Here is a 27,352-nt window from a genome sequence, read left to right as displayed (position 1 = left end):
GTCAATGCATATACTGTACTGTCATAGCTAGAATAAAAGTGATCATCATCACTTTTGTACCATTTGCTTTATATATTTTTAATATTTTATTCTCTTTATCCCTTCGCTGTAAAGTGTCTTTGAGTACCATGTAAAGCGCTCTAGAAATAAAATGTATTATTATATTATTATTATTATTATTATTTAGAATCTGACTAACTCAAAATGGTCTTCATGGGTCTAACTGCTATTCCAGTATTTGCTTACAGAGTTCAGAGAAATTAAATGATTCAGTGATGAGCAGTGTTGGGGAAGTTATTCCAAAAAGCAAATTAAATAATATGTATTACATATAACATATTACCTTTCAAATAATGGAAAATATTGCATTACGCAATAGATAGAGTAATACATTGTTAGTAGTTAGTCTCTCACTCTTGAGTTTGAGCTATATCCACAAAACACTCAAAAGTGGTACAAACAACATATTGCAAATCAATTTAGCAACTTAGGGGACACATTTTAGTTTAAATGTTTTTCTCATTGCCAATCAACTCAAAGTAATTTTCATTAGGAAAAGATTAAGCAGAGTGAAATCACAGCTGCCATCTTTCTGCAACCATGTGGCATGGAGGGCCGAGAGTCTGCAGGCTTTCATTTCAGCCAGAGACTACATCAGGTTTCACTGATTAGCACAACTTCAGCCAGAGGGGAGGAACTAATCAGTGAAATCACCTGCTGTAGTCTTTGGTTGGAATTAAAAACTTGCAGACGGCCCTCCATGGCACTCGGTTGCCTATCCGTGAGTTAGAGCCTATGCTGAGTTAACACAGCGGTTGTTAATGCTGGTCCTCAGGAGCCAGAGTAGCTACTGCTGGTCTTCTATTCTATCAGGCAATTAATTACATTCACCTGGCATCAGATGTAAATCAGTCCCTGATCATTTTTATTTTTTATTTAACCAGGCAGATCAATTCATAGAAATTGGCAACAAATTGGCCTGGCAAGAGGACAAAAGGACCTCTCAAAGGGGAAAGGGATAGAGAGGGGGGGGGAGTAGCAAAGCAAACAAAAGAGCAAGAAGCAAGACAAACAAAAACAATCCAGATATCTGCCAAAGATGTTAAAAAACATGATATGGAATGCACACATTGCAGAGGAAGAGAAAAATCAACACAGTATGGGAACTGGGAAATAATTAAACCATTATTTAATTAGACAAAACAAACAACCAAATAAAATGACAAGTCATGGAAGCAGAACAGACATATTTGATTGGGCAGTTAAAGTGCTGGGATGCAGTTGCAGGTATGTGTGAAAATCTCTGCGATAGAGTCCTTAAAAGCAGCGAGGGAGATAAAATTGTCGAGGTTCAAAGTCATCAGCTTTCAAAAAAGTGTATAGGCCACTCCAACAACACAGGTGCTTCTGTTTTCTATCAGTTTGCCAGGGTCACAGGAGGCCCGCAAGGTTACTCCCCTCTCTTCTGAATTAGTGGCTAACCTTTGTCGAATTGTTCATGGATCTTTAATCCAGCCTCAGACCTCTTTAATACAGTAGCACTCTAACAGGATTGGTGATGTTAACCCCCGGGACGTAGCTGCCAGCTGTTATATCCCCCTGGCGGCGGGTCAGCGAACGCAGGGCCGGTTTGGCCCTGATGGGCGGAGCAGGGTGGGAGGGGATGCCTGGAAAGTATGACGATCTTCTTAGCTCGGTGCAGATTGCCGCGGTGAGAGGACAAGAGGGATGCTCGGTCCAAAAGTGCTTTAAACGTGGAGGACAAAGGGATATTTCACATAGTCCCATCCATTCCTGGTGTTTTTTTTTTCATTTACCGTTTTGCTTTCTTCTTGCCTCTCTTCTCATCCTCCACCTGGATTTTCCATTTTTTTGGGATTGTGTATATACTGTATATGGGTTGCTGGTAGGGCGCAGACAGGTGACTCACAATGGCCGTGGCTTTGGAGGCGGTGTGGCTGAGGGTGAAGAACGTGTGTAAACAGAACGGACTCCTCATCTTGTCGGTGCTGGCTGTGGTCATAGGGTGTCTTTTGGGATTCTTCCTAAGGACGCGGCGCCTCACGGAGCAGGTGAGTCTCTCTCCTCCCCTTAGCCGCTCTGAAGCACAGTGACGTCGTCCATGCAGGAGATGCTGTTTGGGAGAGGTTGAAGTTAGGAAAGGGGATAGGGGAGCTTATCCCAGCGATAGAGGGCAACTTCGCTCGAGAATCATTTCCCCATCCCTAACAGCTGTGGAGCGCAGGACCTGGCAGCAGCTGTTGCAGTCCCTCCCCACGCTCCTCCTCATCCCATCCCCTGCTTTCACTCTGACCCACTGAGGTCACAAGGGCGATCTAGGACTGCTGTTGAGCAGTAAGCTGTTACTGTAACTACTAAATATACTATTATTAGTCACATTGATTTTATGTTGTGGAAATCGCCATATATAGATATCACAATTTTGAAAGAGCAGAACAATGGAAGGCCTTTCCTACCTGTATTTTATCAGGATTTAACATCGAGAGTAGGCCTCATATCACCGATGAGTTATGTGCAAGAGACATATCAACCAAGTGTTGATATATCAACACTTGGTTGATATATCAACACTTGGTTGATATATCAACCAAGTGTATCAAGTGGAAAAAACATTGTCAAACAGAAATTTCAAACAGTATAGATAGATTTTATTCAATAGGCAACCAAGAATAATCTGAAAAGTAATCAGTAAATGTTCAGACTATAATCAACAATGCCTCTGACCTAAATAAACACTACACATTGCATTTCTCACTTCCATTGAGTAGCTAGTGCTGGCTCCCACTGCCAATAGGACTTCAGCTTTAATTGGTGCGAGGTCATTTCTTATCAACCAATCCCACACTTGAATGTCACGACATGTTTTCAAGGCACCTTGTCATCCTAAGAAGTGACTCATTCACTAAGACAATCTAGCCATTCTTTGCTAACGTGGTCTGACCTTTCAAAACTGACTCCTTTTAGCTGCAGTCATGAAAATGCTTTGTTATTTTCTTCATGCAGCTGAAGGTTTATGGATATAGGTCCTGATTATGGTAACAACATATTGTACATATGAACAGCCAGGCTTGATAATGCATGTATTTCTAGAAGAAGAATTTAACCTTTTGCCCATGTTCAGAAGTTATTTCCTTTTTCCATTTTCCATTTTCAAGTCAAGGTTTCATAAATTTTGCAATTTAGAGATTTGATTTGTAGAGGTTAGAGATTTTCTTTCCCACAAACACTGAAACATAAAACTGATTGGATCTCTCAAAGTGTCCATTCCTCCACTTAAGATCGTAAAAATGTGCCCTGCAGCTGGTTTGTTATTTGCTTTGGCGTTTTTGGGAGGTTCACCAGTTTCAAATGAAAAAGTTCCAAAAGACAGAGAATGATTTCAATTGTTCACTTAGTGGCTACATAGGCACAGCAATGCTGGCAGAGTGTTGAGGTGGCCACAGTAGATCGAGCAAGACCTCTCAAGCTGCTGCGTTTGGCTAGCATTGTCGCAATTAAATATGCCCTCCTACCTTTCAACTCCCATGACTCCCGCCCATGTTTCTGTTTTATTAGAGCTACACATAACGAACTTGGCTCTGATTTCTGTTTTATGGGGCGAGGATTCTGCTTTTTGTGTCATGGCTGGTTTTATGGTTGGGAAGATGGTGGTGGATGCACGAAAAGACATAAATGCACAAATACACACTAAAACGCTGACTCAAAACCTGTAATACACTGAAGTCAATGCAGATCGCAGCTTTGGCACAATGCTCCAGATCCAGTACTGAGCAGCTTTATGGAGGGGCACAATAAACAAAATGCAGCCTTTTCTTTCACATCACTCCTCTTTGACTAAAGCTCTGTCATATTCTCAGATAGGCCTAAAAATAACCAGTGGCCCTTTACTCTCACAATAGAGGATTACAATCCAATCAAACAAATGCTTTCTCTAATTGTACGTCAATGGGACTGAAGAGCTTGTACAGTTGATGGCCAACAAGGGAAGTACAGGCAGTCTGTTTGTTTGTGTGTGTGTGTGTGTGTGTGTGTGTGTGTGTGTGTGTGTGTGTGTGTGTGCGTGTGTGTGTGTGTGTGTGTGTGTGTAAATTTGCATGCATTACCTCTCACGGGCACTATTAGTAATTTTGCAGACATTGACCTTTGACGGACAAACAGCAGGCAAAGTATGTAATACTGATGAGTGACTGTGCACTGATAGTAAAAGTGCTTGAATTTGTAACATGTAAAAAATCACATTATTACTATCTATCATTATTACGATGAGATAAAACTTTAACTATGCCTGTGGGGAAATTGAGCCGTTGCAGCAGTAAAAATTAAAGGGATACACGTTCGAAAAATAGAATATTAACACAAACAAAGCAAATGAGAGTTATGTAAACATGCTCAACAGACAGTTTCAACACGAGAACACATAAAGTAGAAATGTAGGGATGAAAGTATGACAAGTATGACTTACAGCATTAAGAAGGTCTGCAAAATTGCAGCAGTAATAGCAGTAGAAGTTACTGAGACAAAAAATTTGAAATATGCGCAGTATGAAATAAGCGAAAAATTACAAAAATGTCAGTATAGATGCAATATTTAACAAATGAGAGGAGTATAATAATATGAAGAAAAACAATATATGAAAATGACAGCACATATACATAATGTACAAAAATGAGCTGATATTCACATTAATGTGTCTACAGAGCACCATACATATGTGTCTAGGCATGTAGACATACATTGCTAATATAATACTGTGCACCTTCCAAAAATATTCACTTTACAGATGTAGATAACATGTGCCGAACGTGCAGATTTGGATATGTGCATTACTAGCTGTCCACCTTCTCACAAAAACTCCAGATGCAGGTGCCATATGTAAAAAGAGACAATGTGTGCATTGATGTCTGTTTTCATTATCAGTCTCCTGAGCATATTTGTGGCTGGAGGTATCTTACATACATTTTGTACAGTGTAGCACATATTCTGTTATTGTCCATCCATCCACTGTTATAAGTCTATCTTGGTAATTTTCCTCTAATTTCCTTTTTCCCCTAGTTCCATTTTTGGCTTGAATATACAGTGTGTTTCTCTATTAGATGATGCTGAACATGCTTGTTGATAGAATGATCCAGCCATTCAGTCCACCTCACAGAGAAATTACAGCAGACTCACTATCCTATCAGAGTGGAGAGAACCTTGATTATGAGACTGAATTGCATGGGACTGCTGCATGTCTAGTGTTGGGGAAGCTCCTCTGAAGCCGTAAATGACCAAACTACTGACTACTACTTGATGAAAGAAGTTAAATTACATTTTAAAACCCCTAAATAATAATGTAGTCTGTCAACTTAACACTAGTTAAACCAGAATACCTTGTGGAAAAACTGAGTGTGGAATTTCATATACAAAGATCGTATACAAGGAATTGTGACTTTAAGCACAGTACACTCTGTCAAATATCAATGTACACTGTGGATGGGTTGACCAAAGATTTCAGCACATACGGCCACATGCATAATATCTAAATCACACCTTCTAAACATAAACATAGTTATTTGTATAGTTGTTTCTGTAACAAATGGAAGTGTGACTGTACTTTGCTTCATTGTGTTTGTGTTGTACGAGTGATGTCCAGTGAGCTTGTTGTACAGCTCAGTTGCAATAAGCCTAGACCTACAGCAAACCTCTTAGCCTGGGCTATTAAGCACTCAGGAGGCCCCGACTTCATTTGAGAGTGATTCATACTGGCTGAAAACAAACAGCTCAAATTAATTGTCTCTATTTAAAAAGTACTGCCTCCATAAAAGAAAGAGTGACTTCCGCATATTGGATAGTAGTGGATAAAATGAGGCAAGGCTAGAGATGGAAGAAAGAAATATGACATTAAAGCTGTAGAATATCAATTAATTGATGCATAGATTTAATGCCAGTGTTTCTAAGTGATATACACGTAAATTACAACTTCAACTAGTAATATTTGATTTTTGCATGTGCTTAAGTGGAAATGTACTTTTTAATTTAAAGTACCACCTAACTACTGCAAAATGTATTTGCAGCAGCTAGTAACTGAAAACTAAATGTACATAGTAAACCATTCCCTAACACTGTGCATGACATTCAGGAAAGGGAGTGTAGAACAGATAAGTAGAGGTAAAACTTGTGGAAGGTCATGCAGACCTTGCATGATGTTGCCTGTTCAAAGCAGCAACATCATTTTGTTGATGTTTATGTCCTTGAGCAACCAGGATGGATCTATATTTGTGCTGTTTGTGTTTTTTGTCTCCAGAGTGGATGTGAATTCCCCCAGAAACCAGTGGCTTGAACATACATGAGAGAGGCAGGCATTAGCAAACCCATACTAATATCCACTAGGCTGTAAGCACTGATGGGTTTGGAGATTCTACTCAACAGAGTAGTAAATAAAATACCAAAAATATTTTTTGGAGTTTACAATATGAATCCGTTTTTTTGTGAAATTCCAGCAAGATATTCACTGATATTTTTTTTTGCTTTGCTCATGCTTTTGAATTAGCCCCAACCCCAGGAAGTTGAAAAAGTTTCTTAACCCCTTGAACTCTGATTTTGCCTTGCTTAAATTTCCCCTTAAACGCACAGTATGTAATTTCTGCCGCTAGGGGTCTCTCAATCAAAACAATAACAAAAGACGTAGATTGATGACGTTGTGAAGTAGCGTGGGATCATGGGAGTTTTTTTACGGGGACAGCTTCGGCGACAGAACGCGCAGCAAACGGGAATGAATAATCGTGATCCATCACGAGTGAGCAATAAAAACAATAGAATGAAAAAAACAACAGAGATTGATAGATAGATGCTAGAGTGGCTAGCTAGCTAGTTCGCCGACTTCCTTCCTCACTCGCTAACGTATCATCTGGTGTTTCCCGTGTTTCCCCAGACGTTAGGGGGTAAAGGGGATATGACGCCATTAACAGGTGACCAAATGAAACGCACCGTTACCTTGAATAAAATTACGGATTTCTCTGGGTTTGAACATTGTTGGAAACATTTGGGATAATGTAAGTACACAAGTCAACAAAATATATAACATAGGTCTAGTCGTTTTTAGATATTTGAATGCGGAAATGTTACATATTAAACCGTTAAGTAGCTTCAAAGTTTAGAAAAAAAAATTTGTTTTTCAATGTCACACACATATTCTGTATCTGTTCGTTCCAATGCTTCGTTGAAGCTATAGCACACTTATATTGAATGAAATATTCAAACCCAAGATGCCATTTTTTATGGTTGCACCATTATATCAAATGGAAAAACTCTAGGTGCACCACTGCACATTTCCATGTGATTCAGCATGTAGGAAGATCACCGCACACTTGACTAGTGTCTTTTTTTAAGGTGCTAGAGGTCAAAAAACTTTTCTTCAGGTATACCCTGAAGAAGGTCTACTTGACCGAAAGCTTGGTTTAATAAAGAAACTCGCATGGACCTAAGTGTGCAGAAGTTTTGCTCTTCCACTTTCATGTAATTCAGCATAACATATTTAGTATTTTTGAATAACTTGCTATCTTGACTAGAATTTTAAAGAAATTTCTGTGGGTTTGAACAAAGCTTGGCCGTGCAACATGTGCTTTTAATGAAAGACCCACTGGAGGTTAAACCTTGTTTTCTTCTAAAATACCACTTTTTGTCCGGTTAAAGGCTATTTTTTTTAATTAGCTAAATCTGTCCTTCTGCCCTTCTGCAGGCAAGGCATGCATGGGTTTTAAACATACCATGATCGAAAGCAATAGTCCTTGCTAGCATGAATCACACCTGTTGCAATTGTACCTGTTGACCTGAAATACAAATTTACTGAAACCCTGAAGGAGAAATTCTTTTATGCTTGCTTCCCCTCCACGGAGGTCAGAGCACAGGCTCAGCTGCAGAACAGTGCCTGTGCAGCTGCAGGGACTCAGTGTCTTGCTCAAGGACACCAGCCAGGCATGTGCTTTGCTGTCATGGGGGCTTGAAACTTCACGGTCTTTCGGGTGAAAGAGTGCCCACCTGTTGAGTCCAATTCCTCAGTGAGGGGGCCTGCTGTGACCAATAGAGTAAGTTTAAGGGGTGAGTGTAGGGACTTGAAGATGCCAATTACTGTAAACTCTGATGCTAGAGTCGTAGGTGTGAGACAGGGGAGAGACTCACTCAGGGAGGGAGCTGTAGAGACCTGCAACACTAACAGAGATAGGTCAGTGATCAACCTAGTCCATATCAGGTAATTCACCACTTGCAAACATGGGTGTTTGGCTGGTGCTTTACAAATGAATGTGGATAAAGATGGCCACCAGCTACCACCTGCAAGCCGCCTATATGCTTGCACTGGAATTTTGCTGTTTAAGTGGCGGCCATCTTCCACTTGCTCATAAAGTTGGCACTGGGGCTTTATTTCACTGTGTCAGCAGCAATCCACCTTCCTTCCACTACTTTGTCAAATATACACTCACCGGCCACTTCATTAGGTACATCTGTTCAACTGCTTGTTAACACAAATATCTAATCAGCCAATCACGTGGCAGCAACTCAATGCATTTAGGCATGTAGACATGGTCAAGACGATCTGCTGAAGTTCAAACCAAGCATCAGAATGGGGAAGAAAGGTGATTTAAGGGACTTTGAACATGGCATGGTTGTTGGTGCCAGACGGGCTGGTTTGAGTAATTCAGAAACTGCAGATCCACTGGGATTTTCATGCACAACCATCTCTAGGGTTTACAGAGAATGGTCCGAAAAAGAGAAAATATCCAGTGAGCGGCAGTTCTCTGGGCGAAAATGCCTTGTTGATGGCAGAGGTCAGAGGAGAACAGCCAGACTGGTTCGAGCTGATAGAAAGGTAACAGTAACTCAGATAACCTCTTTACAACTGTGGTGAGCAGAAAAGCATCTCAGAATGCAACACGTCCAACCTTGAGGCAGATGTCACTTTGGTAGCCGGTTGACACTGAGCTGAAAGCTGATACCTACCCAGTATTAGTAAGGTGTACCTAATGAAGTGGCCGGTGAGTGTATTTTTTCTAGTCAAATATGCCTAAATTATCATGTTGTCAATAACACTGTAAGTTATTGGCAGCATGATAACATAAGGTTAATAGAATTATATTAGAAAAGTATCATATTTTAGTAAAATTGTAAGGTGCAGGATCACAACATCATTGTTCAAAGGTTTAGCTGCTACAAATGTTTCCTTGCTGACAAATGAGGAAGTAATTGAGGCTAAACTTTCTTTGTTCGTTTTCAGGCTTCCAGCAACTTGTTGTTTGAGTTGCTTGTGGTGTGGATAGAGCATAACCTCCATACAATGGTAACACAAAGGTAATTGTCATTGAAAGTTGTTTTGAAGAACACCTCAAAAGAAAGACTACCGAAACAGTTACTGACTGTGGGCTGCTTGATAAGCGTCAAGGAGCCGGTTAGAGATTTATAGTGCAGATTACATAACCTGCAGCATCACAAAGGTTTGACTTAAGCCAACTTGCCATTGTCTTGCCAATGAAAACAACAAAACAGGGGTTTTGTCTACAGGCGTCAGATTTAGTTAATATGATAAAAAAAAAAAAAAGATTGTTTTTCTTTCTTAAAGGCAAAATCTGAGAGCATACATGCAAATAATCAAAATAAACAATATTGTACCTTCAACAATAATGTTAATATCACTAAAGGCCCTGACACACCAAACCGACGGTCGGCTGTCGGCCAATGTCGGGCCGTCGGTAAGCGTCGGTGTCCCTAGTTTTTGCGGTGTGTCCCGCACCGTCGGCACTAGTCGGACCCTGTCGGCGGCTTTTCGGCCGATTGAGCATGTTGAATCGGCGGCGGAGCACGTCGGTGAGAGATCACTCTGATTGATAGTTCGTTGTTTTGCCTCTGGATGATTGGACAGAGGATGTGGAACAGAACAGGAAAGAGCCGAGCGAAATTTTTAAAATCGGAGGTTTCATTTATCTCCAGCTCTCGACACAGGTTCGGGAAAGCCCCTTGAGCCTGTCGCTGGAGTAACGTTATTCATGATTTCACCCATTTAGTGCGGTATTATTTATTTTTCGCCTCCGCCTCTTCCTTTCTTCTTCCACAACCAAAAGACCAAGGGCTGACAACGCCAGTGCCATTTGCAACTTCTTATCAGACATATGGTTATTTCCCCTCACGCATGCGCAGAACGTACGTGCTAGTTGGCCGTCGGCTGTAGTCTTTGCGGTGTGTTCAAGTGCAACTTTTTGGACCAGACGCAGGCGACGTGAGGCGACGCAACAGTCGGCCTTCGTCGCCGCTGGTTCTTTGACGTCGGTTAGGTGTGTCAGGGCCTTAACATGTTTCAGTGAAAATCTGAAAATCTGTTTACCTCTTTCAGATTTATTTGTAGGGGCAATTTGAATCTGAGGACCTCATGATGTTGTTTTCTCTGGTTCTGGCGCTCCATGTCGTGTCACACTTGGCTGATAAAAACTATCAAACTCTGGCTGCCCTGCTGACTGGTTCTTTGGAAACAGCTGCATTTGCCCCTCGTACCACAAACTCACACACACACACACACACACACACATACAGACACATCAGTGCAAGATGAGCACACCACGCACAAACATTCTCTGCTGGCCGTATGCAAGTGCTGATCCTGCTCTTATACAGCAAACTAAGCTCTCTCTGCTTAATGCCGTACAGAAAAGCTCTTTAGCTGTCATTATGCACCAGCCTCGCTCTGTCCCTCAATCCACCGTTCTCTTCCATCTCCCCTGATATTCCTAACCTTACATTCACTTCCATCATCAATATGCACCTTTTACATTTTTTTAATCTTCATTTCTTTGCTCTTCTCTGTCTCATATATACATAGATAGATAGATAGATAGATAGATAGATAGATAGATAGATAGATAGATAGATAAGACATTTTAAGTGCTGCTTTTGATCCTCAATCATCTACTTGACTTTAAATTTTGTAATCTTTCTCTGTCACGGTTCAGTCGCACTTATCAACAAAGAAATTTGACACCAACTGCAACTGACTTTCTTATGCTTTATGCATATAAAACAGTAATGTTTGTTCAAGGTTCAAAAGCAATTTAGATTTTACTCTTACTCTGACCCTGAAAATTGATGAATGATGAGTCACAACTCAAGTTTAGTTAAAAACATGGGAGTAACTGTTAACTCAGATCTCTCCCTGGACACACACACACACACACACACACACACAGGGCTGATTCAGACCTTGACTTAAGCTCTGGCCCTGAAGTTCAGTCAAGGGCTATGGACTATTCAGACTCTAACTTCAGTCCATTTGTACGCTCCGTTCTTTACACACCTGACACCATCCAATATGTCTAGCACTCCCATCAGGTTCATGATGTAAAACTAAATTCAGACTAGTAATGAATGCCAAAGTCATCAAATAAGATATGTATTGCTAAGTCACAATAACTTGAAGGAAATTAATCTGTGTAACACTTTTGATTGGTCTGAATGTTATTTAAAGCAATTTGACGACTCTCCTCAGCTAAGCCATCGAGATGTGTCCTGCCATTTATGTGCTTCAGCTTTTAGGGGATTATCAAAGGAGATGGCACTTCCGGGACACACAGAGAATGCCAAGATATCATTTAAATGCTTAAGTGCTGAGTAACTGCTGAGGTTAACGAATCCAGTGTTGCCACATGGATAGGGCCTAGAATATTCATCTTATTCACACGGCGGCCATATTTGATTTACATCATACTCAGGGTGGGAAACCCTACCAGGAAGACTGTAAAGCAGTGGCAGACTCAACTGATCTTTGGGGGAAAGAAATCACTGAAATTATCCTTCAAAATCATTGAGAGACGAGCAGAGCTGGAAGCAAAAGCCCAAATGAAAGGCTACAGAAACTGGATTGAAGTGAACATGATACTGAAGCTAAGACCTGCTCACATCATTTCTTCAACTATTGATAATGTTAGCTAATGTTAGCAATCAGCTACTTCATGTTGTTAATGTTATATTTATCTCCAAACTAACTAAGTCTAATTATGTAAGTTGTAGCCTAACCCTATCAGTTTTAACTAGCTAAAGCATAAGCATAATTACTGATACTAAAGATTAAGACTGCAAATGCTGCCAGTTAATAAGAGTTACAGCTGGTTATGGTCTGAAGATAAATAATGTCAATACATGAAGTAGCTGACTGCTAACAGTAGCTAATGCAATGGGTAGGTCAAGCACTGATCTGCTGCAGGTCTTCAACATCATGAATGTACGCTTCAATCCAGGTTCTGTAGGCTTTGATTCGGACGTTTTTGAGTAATTTGGCTTCCAGCTCTGCTCATCAGCCTTCAGAAACTGTTCAACCCTCTTATTTGTGGTGTTGCAGGCTGAATTTCAAATGGATTAAACTGAGATTCTTTTGTTCAACAGAGGAGCGCAAGGAGGTGATCAACCTCCTGCTTTGCTCACGTCATTCCACAGATTTTCAATGGGATTCAAGTTTGGGCTTTGTCTGGGCCACTCGGGCTTTCACACTGTTGAAGCCATTCCAGCTATAGCCATTTAGCTATACTTGAGTCATTGTCCTGTTGGAACATAAATGCCCCATAATTACCCCCAATCTAAGTTCTGTTGGCCAGGTTTGATTCCCAACTCATACAAAAAAAATTCTACTGTGAGTGAAGTTTTGAGTTTTAGCTTAAGTTTGCCTTATTTAACCATGACCAAAGCCTTTCCCTATAGCCTTGTCCAAAGTTGTTTACTTGCCTAACCTTAACTTAGTTAGCTAACTTTTCATGTGGCGAACAGATTAAAATGACGTGCTATTATCACATAATCCAATTCATGGTATTGTCACATAATCCAGGTTGTGATGAAGTAATGTAATTTCCACACACAATTCATGTCCACAACACGCTATCTGCGTTTCAGAGTTTGTGCTCATTTGATGAGATTTTATGAGACTGTGCTGTGAAGTATCCTTTTTCTCAGGAGTGGCTTCCTGCCACTCTGCCATACGTTGTCCTTCCAGCCAAGGAGCTGTAGTTCTGTGGTCCTTGGGTCCTTGGGTCCTTGGGTTCTTGGTCACAGCCATGATGGACGTCCTTCTTGCCCCGTTGCTCTGTTTGGTCGGATGACCAGCTCTAGGAAGAGTCTGGCTAGTTACATATTTTGGATAGTTTTTTGTTTTTTTTTCCATTTGTTAATGATGAAGCCTACTGTGCTTTTGTGAAATCCCAAGTTTTATATCCTTCCCCAGATCTATGCCCCCTCACAATTCTGTCTCTATTAAAGTCCCTTGGACCTCATGCTTTCTGCTCTGCCATGCACTGCCATCTGTAGATGTGTTTTGTTCTGAATCATGTCCAGTCGATTGAATTGGCAACAGGTGGACTCAAAAAAGTCATAGAGATATCTCAAGGACATTCAAAAAAATTTGGATATAACTAGTGTCACTGCAAAAGGGTTGAACACTTATTGACTCAAAATATTTCAGCTTTTGATTTTTAGTGAATTTGTACAAAATTGCTAATAAAAAATACACTTAAACATTATGGGTTATGGTGTGTTGATCAATGACAAAAAAAAAAATAAAAAAACATTTTGAATTCAGGCTGTAACAGTCAAAAAAAAACTGAATTGAAAAAGTCAAGGGGGTTGAATATTTTCTGAAGGAACTTGTTAATATAAATTGGTCAATGTATTTGTCACAAGAACAAATTTATAGGTCTAGGAAAAGACAGCATGCCATGAATATGCAATTTGCATGTCATGCATGGCCATAACAAGTGTTTGTGCAAAGTTTAAATGCAATGAGCAATGCAGTTGTGGCTTGTCGGTGAGTTGAGTAAAAAGCAGTCATTAAGAAACTCATCTTTCGATAGAAGATATGAAGAATTTCTTGAAGCAAATAAAACTAGAAATAACCGCCTCGCGGTTGTATGCCTCCGCCAATAAACTTTGTTTTATCATTGCAAGGATAGTCTTTATTTATTGAACATATATAATTAATGTGATTATTAGGTCAACTTAAAGGATTTTGGTGTCTGCAAAAGTAAGTGACAGCACTTCCACTGTTTTTGCAGAATGACCCAAGATCGTTTTCTCAGCTACAGTGGTAAGCAAAACATTATGATGTCACAGTGAAGTTGACCTTTGAACTTTTGGATATAAAATGTCATCACTTCATCATTTTATCCTATTAGACATTTGTGTGAAATTTTGTCATAATTAGCATATGAATTCTTGAGTTATGGCCAAAAACGTCTTTTGTGAGGTCACAGTGACCTTGATCTTTTACTTTTGACCGCCAAATTCTAATCAGTTCACCCTTGAGTCCAAGTGGATGTTTGTGCCAAATTTCAAGAAATTGTTGCTGAATCTGTCTTCATTTTAGATCGACAACGGTTAGTTTAAAAGTTTGTACACGAGTTTCGGGGGTTTCCAGAGGCAGCGAGTCGCGCTGGACGCCCCTGATTTACATAAAGTAGCCTACACCTCAACTTTATGCAAATATGGAGCGGCCAACGTGACGCCCCGTCTCTCGAAATGCACCGCGGCGCTACCAGAATGCATTGCACGGCTGCTTACATAGAAAATGAATGGGAAGCGTGGAAATGACGGATCCTGTGGAAACGTACCATGACGCTTGGTTCAGACAGGACGCGTAGTGGCCAATTACCGCGAATTTGCGGCGCGCGCGAGTCGCAGTTGGCCCGTTCACACCAGAATCTTATTTCTCCACGCCGGCCAGCAGCTCTCCTGCTCTACAGGAGGAGAAAACCCCGTGGAAACAGGCTGTAGGCTACTTACATTGTGCTCCAACAGCCACTAAAGCTTCATCTGTTCACTGCTGTCCTTGTAGAAACAATGCTGACAGCTCACTGTACTTTTCCACATCTGGGATGAACTTTATATCTTCCATCTTCTTAATTTCTCCCTTTCTTCACAAACTCCCTCATATCAAAGCAGTCACGTTTATTTGTTTGTTATCTCAGCCAGAGTCGTGACTTGTGATCAAGCAATAATTAGGAAAGCCTAATCTATCTCTCTCTCTCTCTCTCTCTCTCTCTCTCTCTCTCTCTCTCTCTCTCTCTCTCTCTCTCTCTCTCTCTCGCTGTTTAAATGACATAGGCCTAAGTAAATTAAATAGCCTATTAACAAACCTAAACATGTATCCTTGTTTACTTTTGTGGCAATTCAATAACAGACACAATTTTCAAAAGGCAAGTAATAATTCAAAACCAGATAGATCATCATCCTACAATGTGTTGCATTTAAAACTTGCATCAGTGCAGATGGATTAATCAACAACAGTGAAGACCCTGGTAAGTTGATCATTTAATATATTTGTGCTTCTGTGGTGATATAATGTAGATATGACCATCTATAGTGTATTTCTATGGTGTTTTCCTGTGAAATATGCGCCGCAGCACGCGGAGAAAATAGACCAGACGCCGAAACTGGCGCTACAGATTGCAAGTCCATTATGATTGGACTGTTATGCCACTATATCACATCTTTGTTTTGTGTAATGGAAACGTTCTCTGTTTAAATCCCAAATCAAAAACATCTCAAAAAATCAAGTCCCAAATTCACATCTAATCAAGTCATGAGTAGAAAGCAAATCAGGTCAAATCAAACCTGATTGTAAAATTGGGTGAATTAAAATAATCTTTTAATCTTTTATCTAAAATCCAAAAACCACATGGACAGGGAAACCTGAAAAATGTCTATTTCAGAATGTTTTTAATGGTATGTTTATTAATTTTATATTTTAATGCTTTTTTATATTTTAATAACTTCATCGTATCACAAGTCAGAGAAGCTTTGACTCTTAATACAAGTTCAAGTAATTTTCCTTTAGTTATTAAGTCATTAAATGTGTCTCTTGAATCGGTTGCTAGCACACAGCATTCAGTAGTTAATGGAAGTAGTTATTAAAGTCATTACAGATGATTAAACAGAAAGCCCTCCTGTTCTCAAGTTCAAGTTCATTTCTTTATACAGCCCTTCATCACAAGCTTGTCTCAAACATGTCCACCTGGCCTGCTCACATGTGTCTTGAACCAGGACGGTACACTGAAAAGCTTTGCTTTTTGGAATGAATTATACTTTCAAGATAAACAGAGATTTAAACCTTTTATAACTAAATTGCATAATCTCTACTCTTCAGTCATGTTGATTAAAAATACCATGTTGGGGATAACAAAAAAACACCCACGTCCCAATCATCAGCAACAGGTGCCACACAGAGGCCAAAATATTAAGGGTAAAAAATAATAGCCCACACACTGCATTATACTCCCGAGGTGTATAAATCTATTCACACTTTGGGAATACAATACAGTGTGTACAAACTATTATGTGCCACCTACAGTAGCCCTTCCCTGCCCCCTCATACTCAGGACAGTTACAGTTGTGATCTCTACGATGGATTATCAAACATCGACTCCTGTAGCACATTCCCTCAACCGCACCGCCACCAAAGTGACGACTTAGGAGGAAAGGAGCTTTTTCAGACTGTTGATACACTGCCAAGTTCACGTTGACTGGGTGGGGATATGACGCGTGGTTGGAAGGGGTGGGACAGCACAGTTGATAGAAAACAGCTGTCCATTGGTGCTCTGGATAGAGGCCAGTGTTAAGCCCAGTGGACACAGAGATGAATGCAAAAAAACCTTCTGACTCATGCCAAACTGTCACCCAAAACTCTTCGCCTTGGAAACAGATCAGTGTTGAGTTTTTTTTTGTCTGCAACATTTTGTGACTGCTCTCCCATTGAGTTCTGTCCAATTTGATTTACTCCTCTGTATTTTCGCATTGAGTATGATGCTTGATATATTCCTTTGTTACATTAGAAACAACAAAGGAATGTTTCACTATCAAAACTGTCTTGGAAAGAAGAAGCAGAGACAATCCTCACGTTTGCAACAACTGCATGCATGCACGCACACACACACACACACGCACACACACACAGTCTATATTCAAATAGTTCTTCAATGTAGATGAAAATGAGATGCATGGTGTGGGTTTCAAGTAATCACCATACAATTGCCTTGTTTTGGCAGATTATTGCCCTAACTTTTTGTGTGTACAATTTCATAATTTGTGTGGACAAATTAACTAACACAGCATCAGTTTAATAAAATGTGTGTATGTTGTTTAAATGGGCATTAAGTAATCTATGTTTTCTATCCACCTCTATTGGCGACCCATATGGATTGCAGCAATATCGCTAGAACTTGTCTCCTCCTACACACTCCTGTGCCCTCTGGCACAGCTGCAACCCCTTGAGGAACGGTGGCCCGTATTTGAAACAAACACTTAAGTCATGTTTTCACAATAGAGATCAGTAAGCTAGCTAATCAGAGCAGAGATCCAACAGAAAGGTCTACTGAAGAGAACACATCACAATCGAAGATACTGTAATAATAATACTGCTTTGTCATTTACGTTTTTGGCTTGAGAATGAGACTGTTGAGCACTCCCGTTGCCCATCGGTGAGCAGTCACAAATGCATGGGGGGAGGCTGGAGGGGGGGAGGTCTTGAAATTGGGTGGGGCTTTTTTGTTCTAAAACAGAGTATGGGCTGGAAAGTGAGTTTTGAAACCCAGAAATCTCAGCACTTTTAGTGAGTCATTGGTATTGATCCACCTACCTATCAACCCCCCGACAGATATATTATGGTCATTTTCTGAAATGTATTGCCCTTTTAAACTATGTGCTCAATGCTGCTTATTCAGCAAATTTCAATGTTTTCACCCACTTTGCATGATTTGTTGAATTCACTTGATTGCATTGATTTATGTAGTTTAATTAGCCTGATATTTTGTTGAATAGTTGAATCTTGGTATAATGGATTTGTCAATCAAGTTTTACTTGAACTGTAATGCTATTTGTGCCAAATGTGACTCTATAGTGGCAACGCTTGCAATGCAAGGTGTTATTGTTTGGGATAATGAGAGTAAATGGGTCATACTTCCATTAATATGCTGACTTGAGGGAAGTTATAGGCATGATAGTTGATCAGTTGCAAGGATTTATATTGGGCAAAACAGAGAAGAACTTGGTGCAGCTGCACTGGAGCAGAATATTAACTTATCACATGCACATTTTATATCTATTTGGAAACTTTTTATGCAACTTGACCACACATTTTCTATATATTGTGAGCACACAGTTAATACAATGCGTTCCAGTTTCAACATAAACCTCTCTCAGCCCACCCTCACATGAAAAACAAGGCCAGTGGCACATTTGTGGAATGAGGTTTTCACCTAATTAATTAGCAGTTTAATTGAATGTGATCTCAGTTTTCTGGCTCCCTAGTTGATGTGTCCTGTAGAGAATACAGTAATGTTGGTTGTTTGGCCTGCTACTTAATAGCTAGCAACTGAACTGTTAGCAAACAGATTATAGCATATTACATACATAGAAGCACTGCTCATACAACAATGTGTGCTTTATAATAAAATGCCAGAGTGTGTTATCTTATGATCACAAAAAGACGTAGCTATATACTGTATACCTCTATACATCACTGTAACACAACAATCCATGCAAACTAAATGGATGAAGAAAGTATGTTCTCCTGTCTTGATGTGATGTGAATTTCAAAGAGGATTATGCAATTTTGTGAAAAATTGCAGCTATAGTTAGATACTGCTAGATAATGATAAAAACCTGATTTGTAAAAAACATATTTCCTGAAGTGCTGTACACCATGGTGAACTTTAATAGCACACTGAATTTGTCTTTTGATGCCCCCAGGGCCACAATGTAATACCATGATAAGAATAATAGAATTACTCTCTGAGCAGCTAATGTAACATCATATCCTTTTCATGTATTTTTTGGGAATATGCGGAGTTGATGATAACTCATTACAGCTTCCGCTCCTCCAACTCTCCCCTTCATTTTACCTGTGATCATCAGTTAGTCATTTCTTTTCCTCCCTATTACAGGAAGTGAAGTATTTCCAGTTCCCCGGAGAGCTGCTGATGAGGATGTTGAAGATGCTGATTCTGCCCCTCGTTGTGTCCAGGTACTGTCACCGGTCTCCCCCACTATGAACAGCTTGTGCCCTTTCACCTGTTGGCTAACCAAATTAAATAGTGTTTCTTATATCTTAAGTTTTTTTTTTCTTATCATCCACTTTTTTTTTTTTTTGTGACCAATTTTTTTTTATTTTTTTTATTTTATTTTCCACAAGGTTTGCAGGTGTACATCAACAAGTAACCTCTGTCAATAACATAACATATAGGTATACCAGGGCGTTGATAGACAGGTAAATAAATAAAACAGGAAATAAAAAAGCAAACAAAATATATACTTTTTTTTTTTTTCCCGTAATAAATTCATAACTTAACGTTTTAGTCGCAATAAAACCATGCCATTATAACTAAGACAGTACAAGATACAGAAAAGTAACAGAAAGCATACACCTGCACCTTTGATCGCTCCTTAACCTTGACCTACCCATCCCCATGGGTCTTTCTCTAAATTCCACTATATATGCAGGATATTTCCTAACAGTACGTTGCAAAATAAATAAGGAAACAAAATAAAAATAAAAATTTATATCATGGTTCTAGCTGCGTTGAGTATAACCTGGGCTGCCCCATTCATCCTATAGCAACAGAGAGCTCCATAGATAAAATCTCTATTAAAGAGTGATTCCACTGATGAATAGAAAGAGTGTGCGGTGGTTGCCACCTAACTACCAACATCTTTTTATCAACAGTGCGTGCTGATAGCCACAGCTGTCTTTGAGTGAAAATCTGGTTAAATTTCTGCCCGGAATCATCATTCAAGGTCGTACATTCTGAGGAGCAGTCGATCTCTAAACCAAGTGTTTCAGAGAGACGTTTTGTTATTTGTTCCCAAAAACTTCTAACTGATGGACACTCCCACATGATATGTAAAAATGTCCCCATTTGATTCAAATCACATAGGGTGCAGTTTGGAGAAGTAGTTATATTCATCCTAAAACGCCGCTTTTGGTGTCAAATAAGTTTGATATATGAAGTTCAGGTTTGTTAGTTTATGATTTGGATTTTGTGAAGAACGCGAGGCATAGTTATTATTATTATTATTATTGCTAATGGGGTCTGTGTATGTTCTAACAATGTGTTATAAATTAAAGAGACATGTCCTTTAATTAATCCTGATAGTTTCTTAATTAAATCCATAATTGGATAAGTAATAGGTTGCCTGTCACTCAAAATACTTGCAGCCCGTATAGCAGAACGTAATTGTAAATATAGAAAAAAAGAGTTGGATGACAATTTGTATGTTTCTCTCAAATCCTGAAAGCTTCTTAAACCAGTATCATTCATAATGTCTCCTAAGCTATGTGTACCTGAATTATACCATTGAGGTGAGATAAAATATTGTCCTCCAGACTTTAATAAGCTATTATAAAATATTGGTGTGTTAGCATGCCATTTAGATTTCCAATTATATATCTTTTCTATTTTCCGCAAATTTTGAATTGCATAAGCTATCATTAGAGTGTACTTCAGTCTACATTTTCTAACAGAAAGACCTGTAAACAAAATGTCCTTCAATGGAACTGCGGCCACCAAATTCCTCTCGATATTAAGCCTTGGAGTTGCCATTAAACCAATTTATTAAGGGACGAAAGGTAAGAGCCTGGAAATATAATTTCAAATTGGGTACTGATAGACCCCCTAACTCCTTCTTTCTTTGTAAGTTGGCCAGTTTTATTTTTGAGCGTCTGCCCCTCCATAAAAACCTAGTAATAATACTATGTATTTTGTCCCAATGTCTCGGAGGGGGTGCTAGAGGTAACATATAACTACAGAAATGTATTCTAGGAAGCATGTTCATTTTGATTATTGAGATTCTGCCTGATAGGAAAATGGGTAAATTATGCCATCTTTCCAAATCAAGTTTGATCATGTTAAGAGTGCTACTATAGGTCTTAGATATTGTTTTTTCTAAAGATGCAAATACATTTATTCCTAAGTATTTAAAGTGAGATATACCGGGATATTAAAATTTGCACATTCATCTTTACTTATAGGGTTCAAAGGTAATAGAGAGGGCTTAGTCCAGTTTATTTTGTAACTGGAGACAAAGCTGAACTGTTCGAAGATATTGAGGATGTATGGAAGAGAGTGCTTTATATCAGAAAAAAACAGAAGGACGTCAACAGCAAATAAGGATATGTGGTGCTGGGTAGATTTTATTTTTATTGGTGTAATACTTGGAGATAACCTAATGGACTGTGCCAATGGCTCCAGTGATAAAATAAATAACATTGATGAGATTGGATCTCCTTGACGACTGCTTCTGCTTATTTTGAAAGGAGGAGAGCGTATGTTACCTGTGACTACACTGGCTGAAGGGTTCGCATAAATGGTTTTTACCATGTTAATAAAATTTGACCCCAAGCCCATATGATTCAATACAGACCATAAAAAAGGCCACTCAAGTCGGTCGAAGGCCTTTTCTGCATCAACTGATAATATAGCTGATGATGCCAGATTGTCAGAAGCATCCAGAATATGTAATAAACGACGTAAATTGTCAGCTGATAAGCGCTTTTTGACAAATCCACTTTGGTCTGGATGAATCAATTTAGGCAAGTAGTTCTCCAGAAGGCTTGAAAGTGTCTTTGAAAATAGTTTAATATCCGCATTTAATAAAGACAGGGGGCGGTAGTTCGCACAATTGGTTGGATCCTTGTCCTTTTTTAAAAGAAGTGTTATTAGTGCTGTATTTGCATCTCTTCCAAAAGATCCTTTCTGAATAGCTGTATTGAACATCTCCAACAGTGGTGGTCCTAAAAGGGTCCAAAATTTTAAATAGACCTCCGGATGAATGCCATCATTTCCAGGTGACTTACCCTTATTCATTTTTGCTAAAGATTGTTTAAGTTCATCAAGAGATAAAGGGGCCCCTAATATAGAAGCTTCCTCTGTTGATAGTGAAGTCAGATTCAGCTTCTCAATATAATTGTCCCTATCTGATGCTGAGGAATTGTTATCTGAAGTGTACAGCTGTCTATAGAAGTTACAAAATCTTTGATTAATCAACTTAGGGTCGGTTAATGTGGTCCTAGTTTCTGATGTAATAGTTGCTATATTTATAAATTGGTCATTCGTTTTTAATTTATTAGCCAAAAGATGACTAGGGCGATTGCCATAACAGTAATGATTAAGTCTAGTTTTATGTATGACAAATTCGGCTCTCTGTGTTAGTAATAAATTAAGCTCTATTTTTATTTTAGTTAAAGACTTTGCTATTCGTTTAGAGTAATTTATTTGCTGAGATCGTTCTAGGTCAGATATTGAAGTTTCTAATTCATGTATTCTTCAGAGTTGCTCTTTATTCAATCTAGAGCAGTATGAAATTGCATTATTTCTTATAAAGCCTTTTATTGAGTCCCAGAGATACCTAGCATCATCCACTGACTGTCTATTAATCTTTAAAAATTCTGCTAGTTCCCGTTCAAATTGTTCACAGAAATCTTGATTTTGTAACAAGGTTAAATTATACCGCCACCTAGTGGCTCTTTTAGGTAAATTAGTAATCAAAAGTTGACATTTATATGCATGATGGTCTGTTAGGCTCATGTGCTTTATTTCTATATTTTGAACCAAAGACATAAGGGATGCAGACATTAATATGAAATCTATCCTTGAAAAAGATTTATGCCTATTTGAATAAAAAGTATACTCCTTAGATGTGGGATTGTGTGCCCGCCAAACATCCCTAAGATTAAAATCAGAAAGTAAATGCTTTAATGCTTTAGTTGTTTGTAGGTTAGAGTGAGATTTGCTTGATTTGTTTGCTTTGATCTAGTATGGCATTCATATCAGAACCAATTATTAATTCAAAATCAGAGAGTTCGGCCAATACCTTATTCAGCCGAGTAAAAAAAAGATCTTCATATGTGTTTGGTGCATATATGTTGACGAATGCCACTTTCCTTCCATTATATATACACTTAATAAACACGACTCTACCATCTTCATCACCCCCTTCACCAATGATGGTTGTTTGAAGTGTTTTACGTGTTAGTATTATCACCCCTTTTGTTTTATTTAAAGTAGAAGAGGAAGCACACACTTTATAGAGGTGGTTTTCCAATCTACTAACATCCTTTCTAAGCAGATGTGTCTCCTGGAGCATAGCTAAATCAATCTTATTTCTTGCTAGTAAGTCTAAGCAGGCTGCTCTTTTATTAGGACAGTTAAGACCCTTCAAGTTACAACAAAAAATATTCAAACTAGCCATAGGGTTTTAGGCCCATAGTGTTAACAAGAAGGGAATCTATTTTTACCAAGGGTTGCAAACAGTAAAAGTACCGGTTGAAGACACTCACAACTTGAAAGTGAGTCCTGACTTTATATTTGCACACAAAGAAAGAAAAGACAGAGAAGACCCTATGCCGATATCGATCCAAAGAATTGCCATTAATAAACATTTAAGGAGCTATTAGTCCGTTCTCAGGTTCTTATATTTTTTTTATTATATATTTTTTCTTATCATCCACTTTCATATCATTTGCAGCAGCTTGAATGCAAAATTCTCCCATGTTTATGGCTTTTGTAATGTTATATAAACAAGTGGAAATAGTATGTGTAGGGATATTGAGAACTCAAGGTCATTTCAGCACAACAAGCAACAAGATGTGAAGTGCATTGAAAGAGCCCCATTGAAGCCTTTGGGGTTTCTGTGTTATAAATAAGGTCAGCCAACAGTTTAAAGGAGACACTAGATGTGGAATACAAGGTTGTGATGACACACTTATTGCTATTTTCTTGGTTGACTATGAGAGAACACTGTGCAGTACGAGGCCTAGAGAGTTTCTTTTCATTCAGTTTATTTCATCACACCATGGTCTCTCAGTCTCAAGCTAGAATGCTGCAGGTCAAGTAAACCTCAGGCTAACAGCCTTCAGAGTTGGACCAATTATTTCACGTCCACGTTTCTACCCACTAAGTCCTGAAATCTTTACAGTGTACCCCAGCTTGGCTTAAGGAGATAATTTATTGTATCCGAAAGTGTGTACATTATGGATTTGTGCTGTTGGGCGGGTGTCTCAGGGCTTTGTTTTAGTGTTGTCTCTTTCATCGTGAGGTCAGTCCTGCAATTAGTGATGGGGATTTTGAAGATAACGTGCAACGACTTACAAGATGTCATTTTATTGACACAGCTAAGCCTGCATCAGAAGGTTATTGGTTATTTAGAGATACTACTTTTATTTCTTTTTTAAGTTTCTGTGAAATGAAAAGTGAATTAGTGTAGGGTAAATAGATGCAATGCATTATTGATGAGGGCCAAATCTAATGAAAAAGAGCAAAAGCTTTTTGCCTCCAGAAACCTTCCTCACAATAAGAGCAGAAATAGGATAAAACTATGAAGCTGGTCTTACTGATCCCTGTCACACTGGGATATTATGAGCCTGTGAAATGCATCGCCACTGAGAAGATTCCCTGTATGAATTTCAAAGAAGAATAAATGCTTTTCACTGTTTACAAAGTTGAAAAAGTAAGGAAAGTTTTCCTTGATATGCAAGGAACATTAAACTAGAAAATGCATTTCATTTTCACAATATATACATACTTGAGAGCACCCTTAATATGTTGCAATATTACTGTAATTAAAATACACTGTACAACATAATTAATAATTTAAGAAGATAAGTAATCCAGCTACTACAAGTAGTTGATAGATTTAGTGAAAATTTGTTTCATTAAAATTGTCATTTGACATCACTCATGTCAAATACAATACAATACAGCTGCATTACTTACCATTTAAAGTGATATTTCACTTTGATAGAACATCTGCATTTTATTACCTCTATTGGAGTTCATGAATAGTCAACTCCTGGATCGTGTGTGTGTGTGTGTGTGTCTGTGTGTGTGTGTGAGAGTATAATTGGTGTGGTGTGCTAGCGAAATGTCTCACATAATACAGGTCTACAAGAGGTAAAGAAAGAGCAGCAAGCCCACTTACTAAAGTGAATGGCAGTGATAAAAAAAAAAAGAAATACAAACAAAAACACAGAGTTATAAAGGCAGTAGTTTGAGATAGTTGCAATGAATGCAATACATTGGCACGCCTCTATATCCATATTTGTGACTGATACTCCATGTAACACAAGTATGTTAATAGCAATTATTAAATAGGTTTAGGCTAGAGTCCAGCAACCTACAGTATAAGTGCTTTCAATAAAGCAATTTCAAACTCGTCTCAGATGGAAGACAAATTTGTCTCATTCGGCCATTCATTCACAGCGTGTCTTTGTCTCCATTCTGAAGTAGCACTTGCTCTCAGAATGGAATTGACTGCACACACACAAGATCATTCATACAAGCCAGTACCCAGTCAGGCCCATCAGACTACAGTAAGCTTTTGAATTAAGAGAGCATCTGCTTTCAGTATCTGTTCATCCTCTCTCTCTCTCTATCTCTCTCTCTCCCTCTCTCTCTCTCTCTCTCTCTCTCTCTCTCTCTCTCTCTCTCAACCCCACCTATTCTGTTCCTGTTTCATTTGTTTGTGTGTGTGTGTGTGTGTGTGTGTGTGTGTGTGTGTGTGCGTGCGTGTGTGTGTGTGTGTGCCATTCTGTCCCTGAATGAGAGCAGTGGGGGATTAAAGAGTGGCCATTAACATTCACAATAGGAAACACAAAACATAACTAGAATATAAAAACAAATACAGATCCTAACAGACCCACGGCGTGTGTTCAATTCTATGCACTGAAGCACTGCGACACGGTTTAATTACCTAATTCCACTAACATTACTTAAATACCACAAGGTAAAGTTAAAGGCACCTACTGTAGGGCAGCGAAGACGAGTTACTGTCTGCAAATCCCCGTTACTGACTGTGGAATGTTAAGTTTCACTTTTGTTTTCACACCGGGAGACTCTGCTGGTCTGCTGTCTGTACATCTCCAAATTACAGACATGAGGTGATGTGCACATCAGGCGCATTAGAGATCGATTTAGATCCATTTCTATACACTAACCAACTTTTGATTTTGTGCCTCTGTATGGGAAACACTGCATCTCACAGTTAACAACGCCCTCTAGAGGCCATCTGACGAAGTGCATCACCTCACTAAGCGTTACCTGACTGACTGACCTGAATTTGTCTTGTGATGCCCTTGGCTGCGCCGTGGGAATAAGCAACTTGCTGTAATAAATAAATAAAAAAATGAAACAAAATTGTAACCTAATACAGCAGCATATAAACAATTATGGGATCATGTGAACATATGCTACCAACATTTTCAAGTAGACTGTAAAAGTGGGAAACATGGGAAAGGAATGTATTATGCTTTATTATTTATATATGTACGTATATATATATATATATAAAAAATATATATAAGTATGTGTAAACACATTTGCTGTAAAAATCTTAGAAAATACACTACCAGTCAAAAGTTTGGACACACACATTTTTCTTTATTTTTTACTATTTTTCACATTTTAAATAATAAAGACAACAAAACTATGAAATAACACAAATGGAATTATGCAGTGACCAAAAAAGTGTTAAACAAATCAAAACTATCTTATATTTTAGATTAGTAAGTAGCCGCCCTTTGCCTTGATGGAAAGACAAAGGCTTTGGAAAGAAATTCACACATAGGCATCAACTTCACTATTTATATTTGTCTAAGAAACAAATTTCAAGCATTTAAGCATAAGCCTTTAGATCAAAATGGCTTTAAGATAATGAAAAACATAGTACATTCAATCAGGTGTGTCCACACTTTTGACTGGTAGTGTATAAAAAAAACAACATGTACACAGTATAAAATAATGGAACTGTCCTTAAATTGTCAAAGCACCTTTTTATCAGTCTAACATCGTTCCCTCCTCCAGTTTGATGTCAGGACTGGCTGCCCTAGACGCCAAGTGCTCCAGCCGGCTGGGTCTGATCACAGTGTCGTATTACCTGTGGACCACCTTCGTGGCTGTGGTAGTGGGTATCATCATGGTCTCCATCATCCACCCGGGCGGAGCAGCCCAGAAGGAAGACTCTGAGGACAGCGGCAAGCCCATCATGAGCTCTGCGGATGCTTTGCTAGACCTCATCCGGTAAGACCATCTATCTATCTATCTATCTATCTATCTATCTATCTATCTATCTGATAAATAATTCTAATATTTGTGAACATTACTCCTTTGGTAGCAATTGTTATGCCAGCCTGTTATGTCAGCCAGTGTTTCTGGGCCGTATGTCGTCCAAAGTCAACTCTTGAATAGTATTCACAGCCACATACAGCATCAGAAGATGCTGTGTCAAGTGTTTTTATTATATCAGTCCATGACTTCAAGAAAAGTGCTGTTATCCTTTCTCACATCAG

The 27,352-nt window shown here is 38.9% G+C and overlaps 1 protein-coding gene across 2 annotated transcripts in view; it reads left to right on the top strand.

Annotated features, from left to right (window-relative positions):
• The first annotated feature begins 1,931 nt into the window (after nucleotides 1-1,931).
• Nucleotides 1,932-27,352, top strand: part of slc1a7b (solute carrier family 1 member 7b) — a 37,044-nt gene continuing 11,623 nt past the window's right edge. For both annotated transcript variants that reach the window (XM_071904206.2, XM_071904205.2), the window contains exons 1-3: nucleotides 1,932-2,072; nucleotides 18,957-19,036; nucleotides 26,868-27,083. In XM_071904206.2, coding sequence (XP_071760307.1) covers nucleotides 1,932-2,072; nucleotides 18,957-19,036; nucleotides 26,868-27,083 — 437 coding nt within the window. The remainder of the gene's footprint in view (nucleotides 2,073-18,956; nucleotides 19,037-26,867; nucleotides 27,084-27,352) is intronic.

Source organism: Centroberyx gerrardi, chromosome 9 (genome assembly GCF_048128805.1).
Source record: "Centroberyx gerrardi isolate f3 chromosome 9, fCenGer3.hap1.cur.20231027, whole genome shotgun sequence".
NCBI classification, from domain to species: Eukaryota; Metazoa; Chordata; class Actinopteri; order Beryciformes; family Berycidae; genus Centroberyx; species Centroberyx gerrardi.
This window is presented reverse-complemented; position numbering and strand designations above follow the sequence as displayed.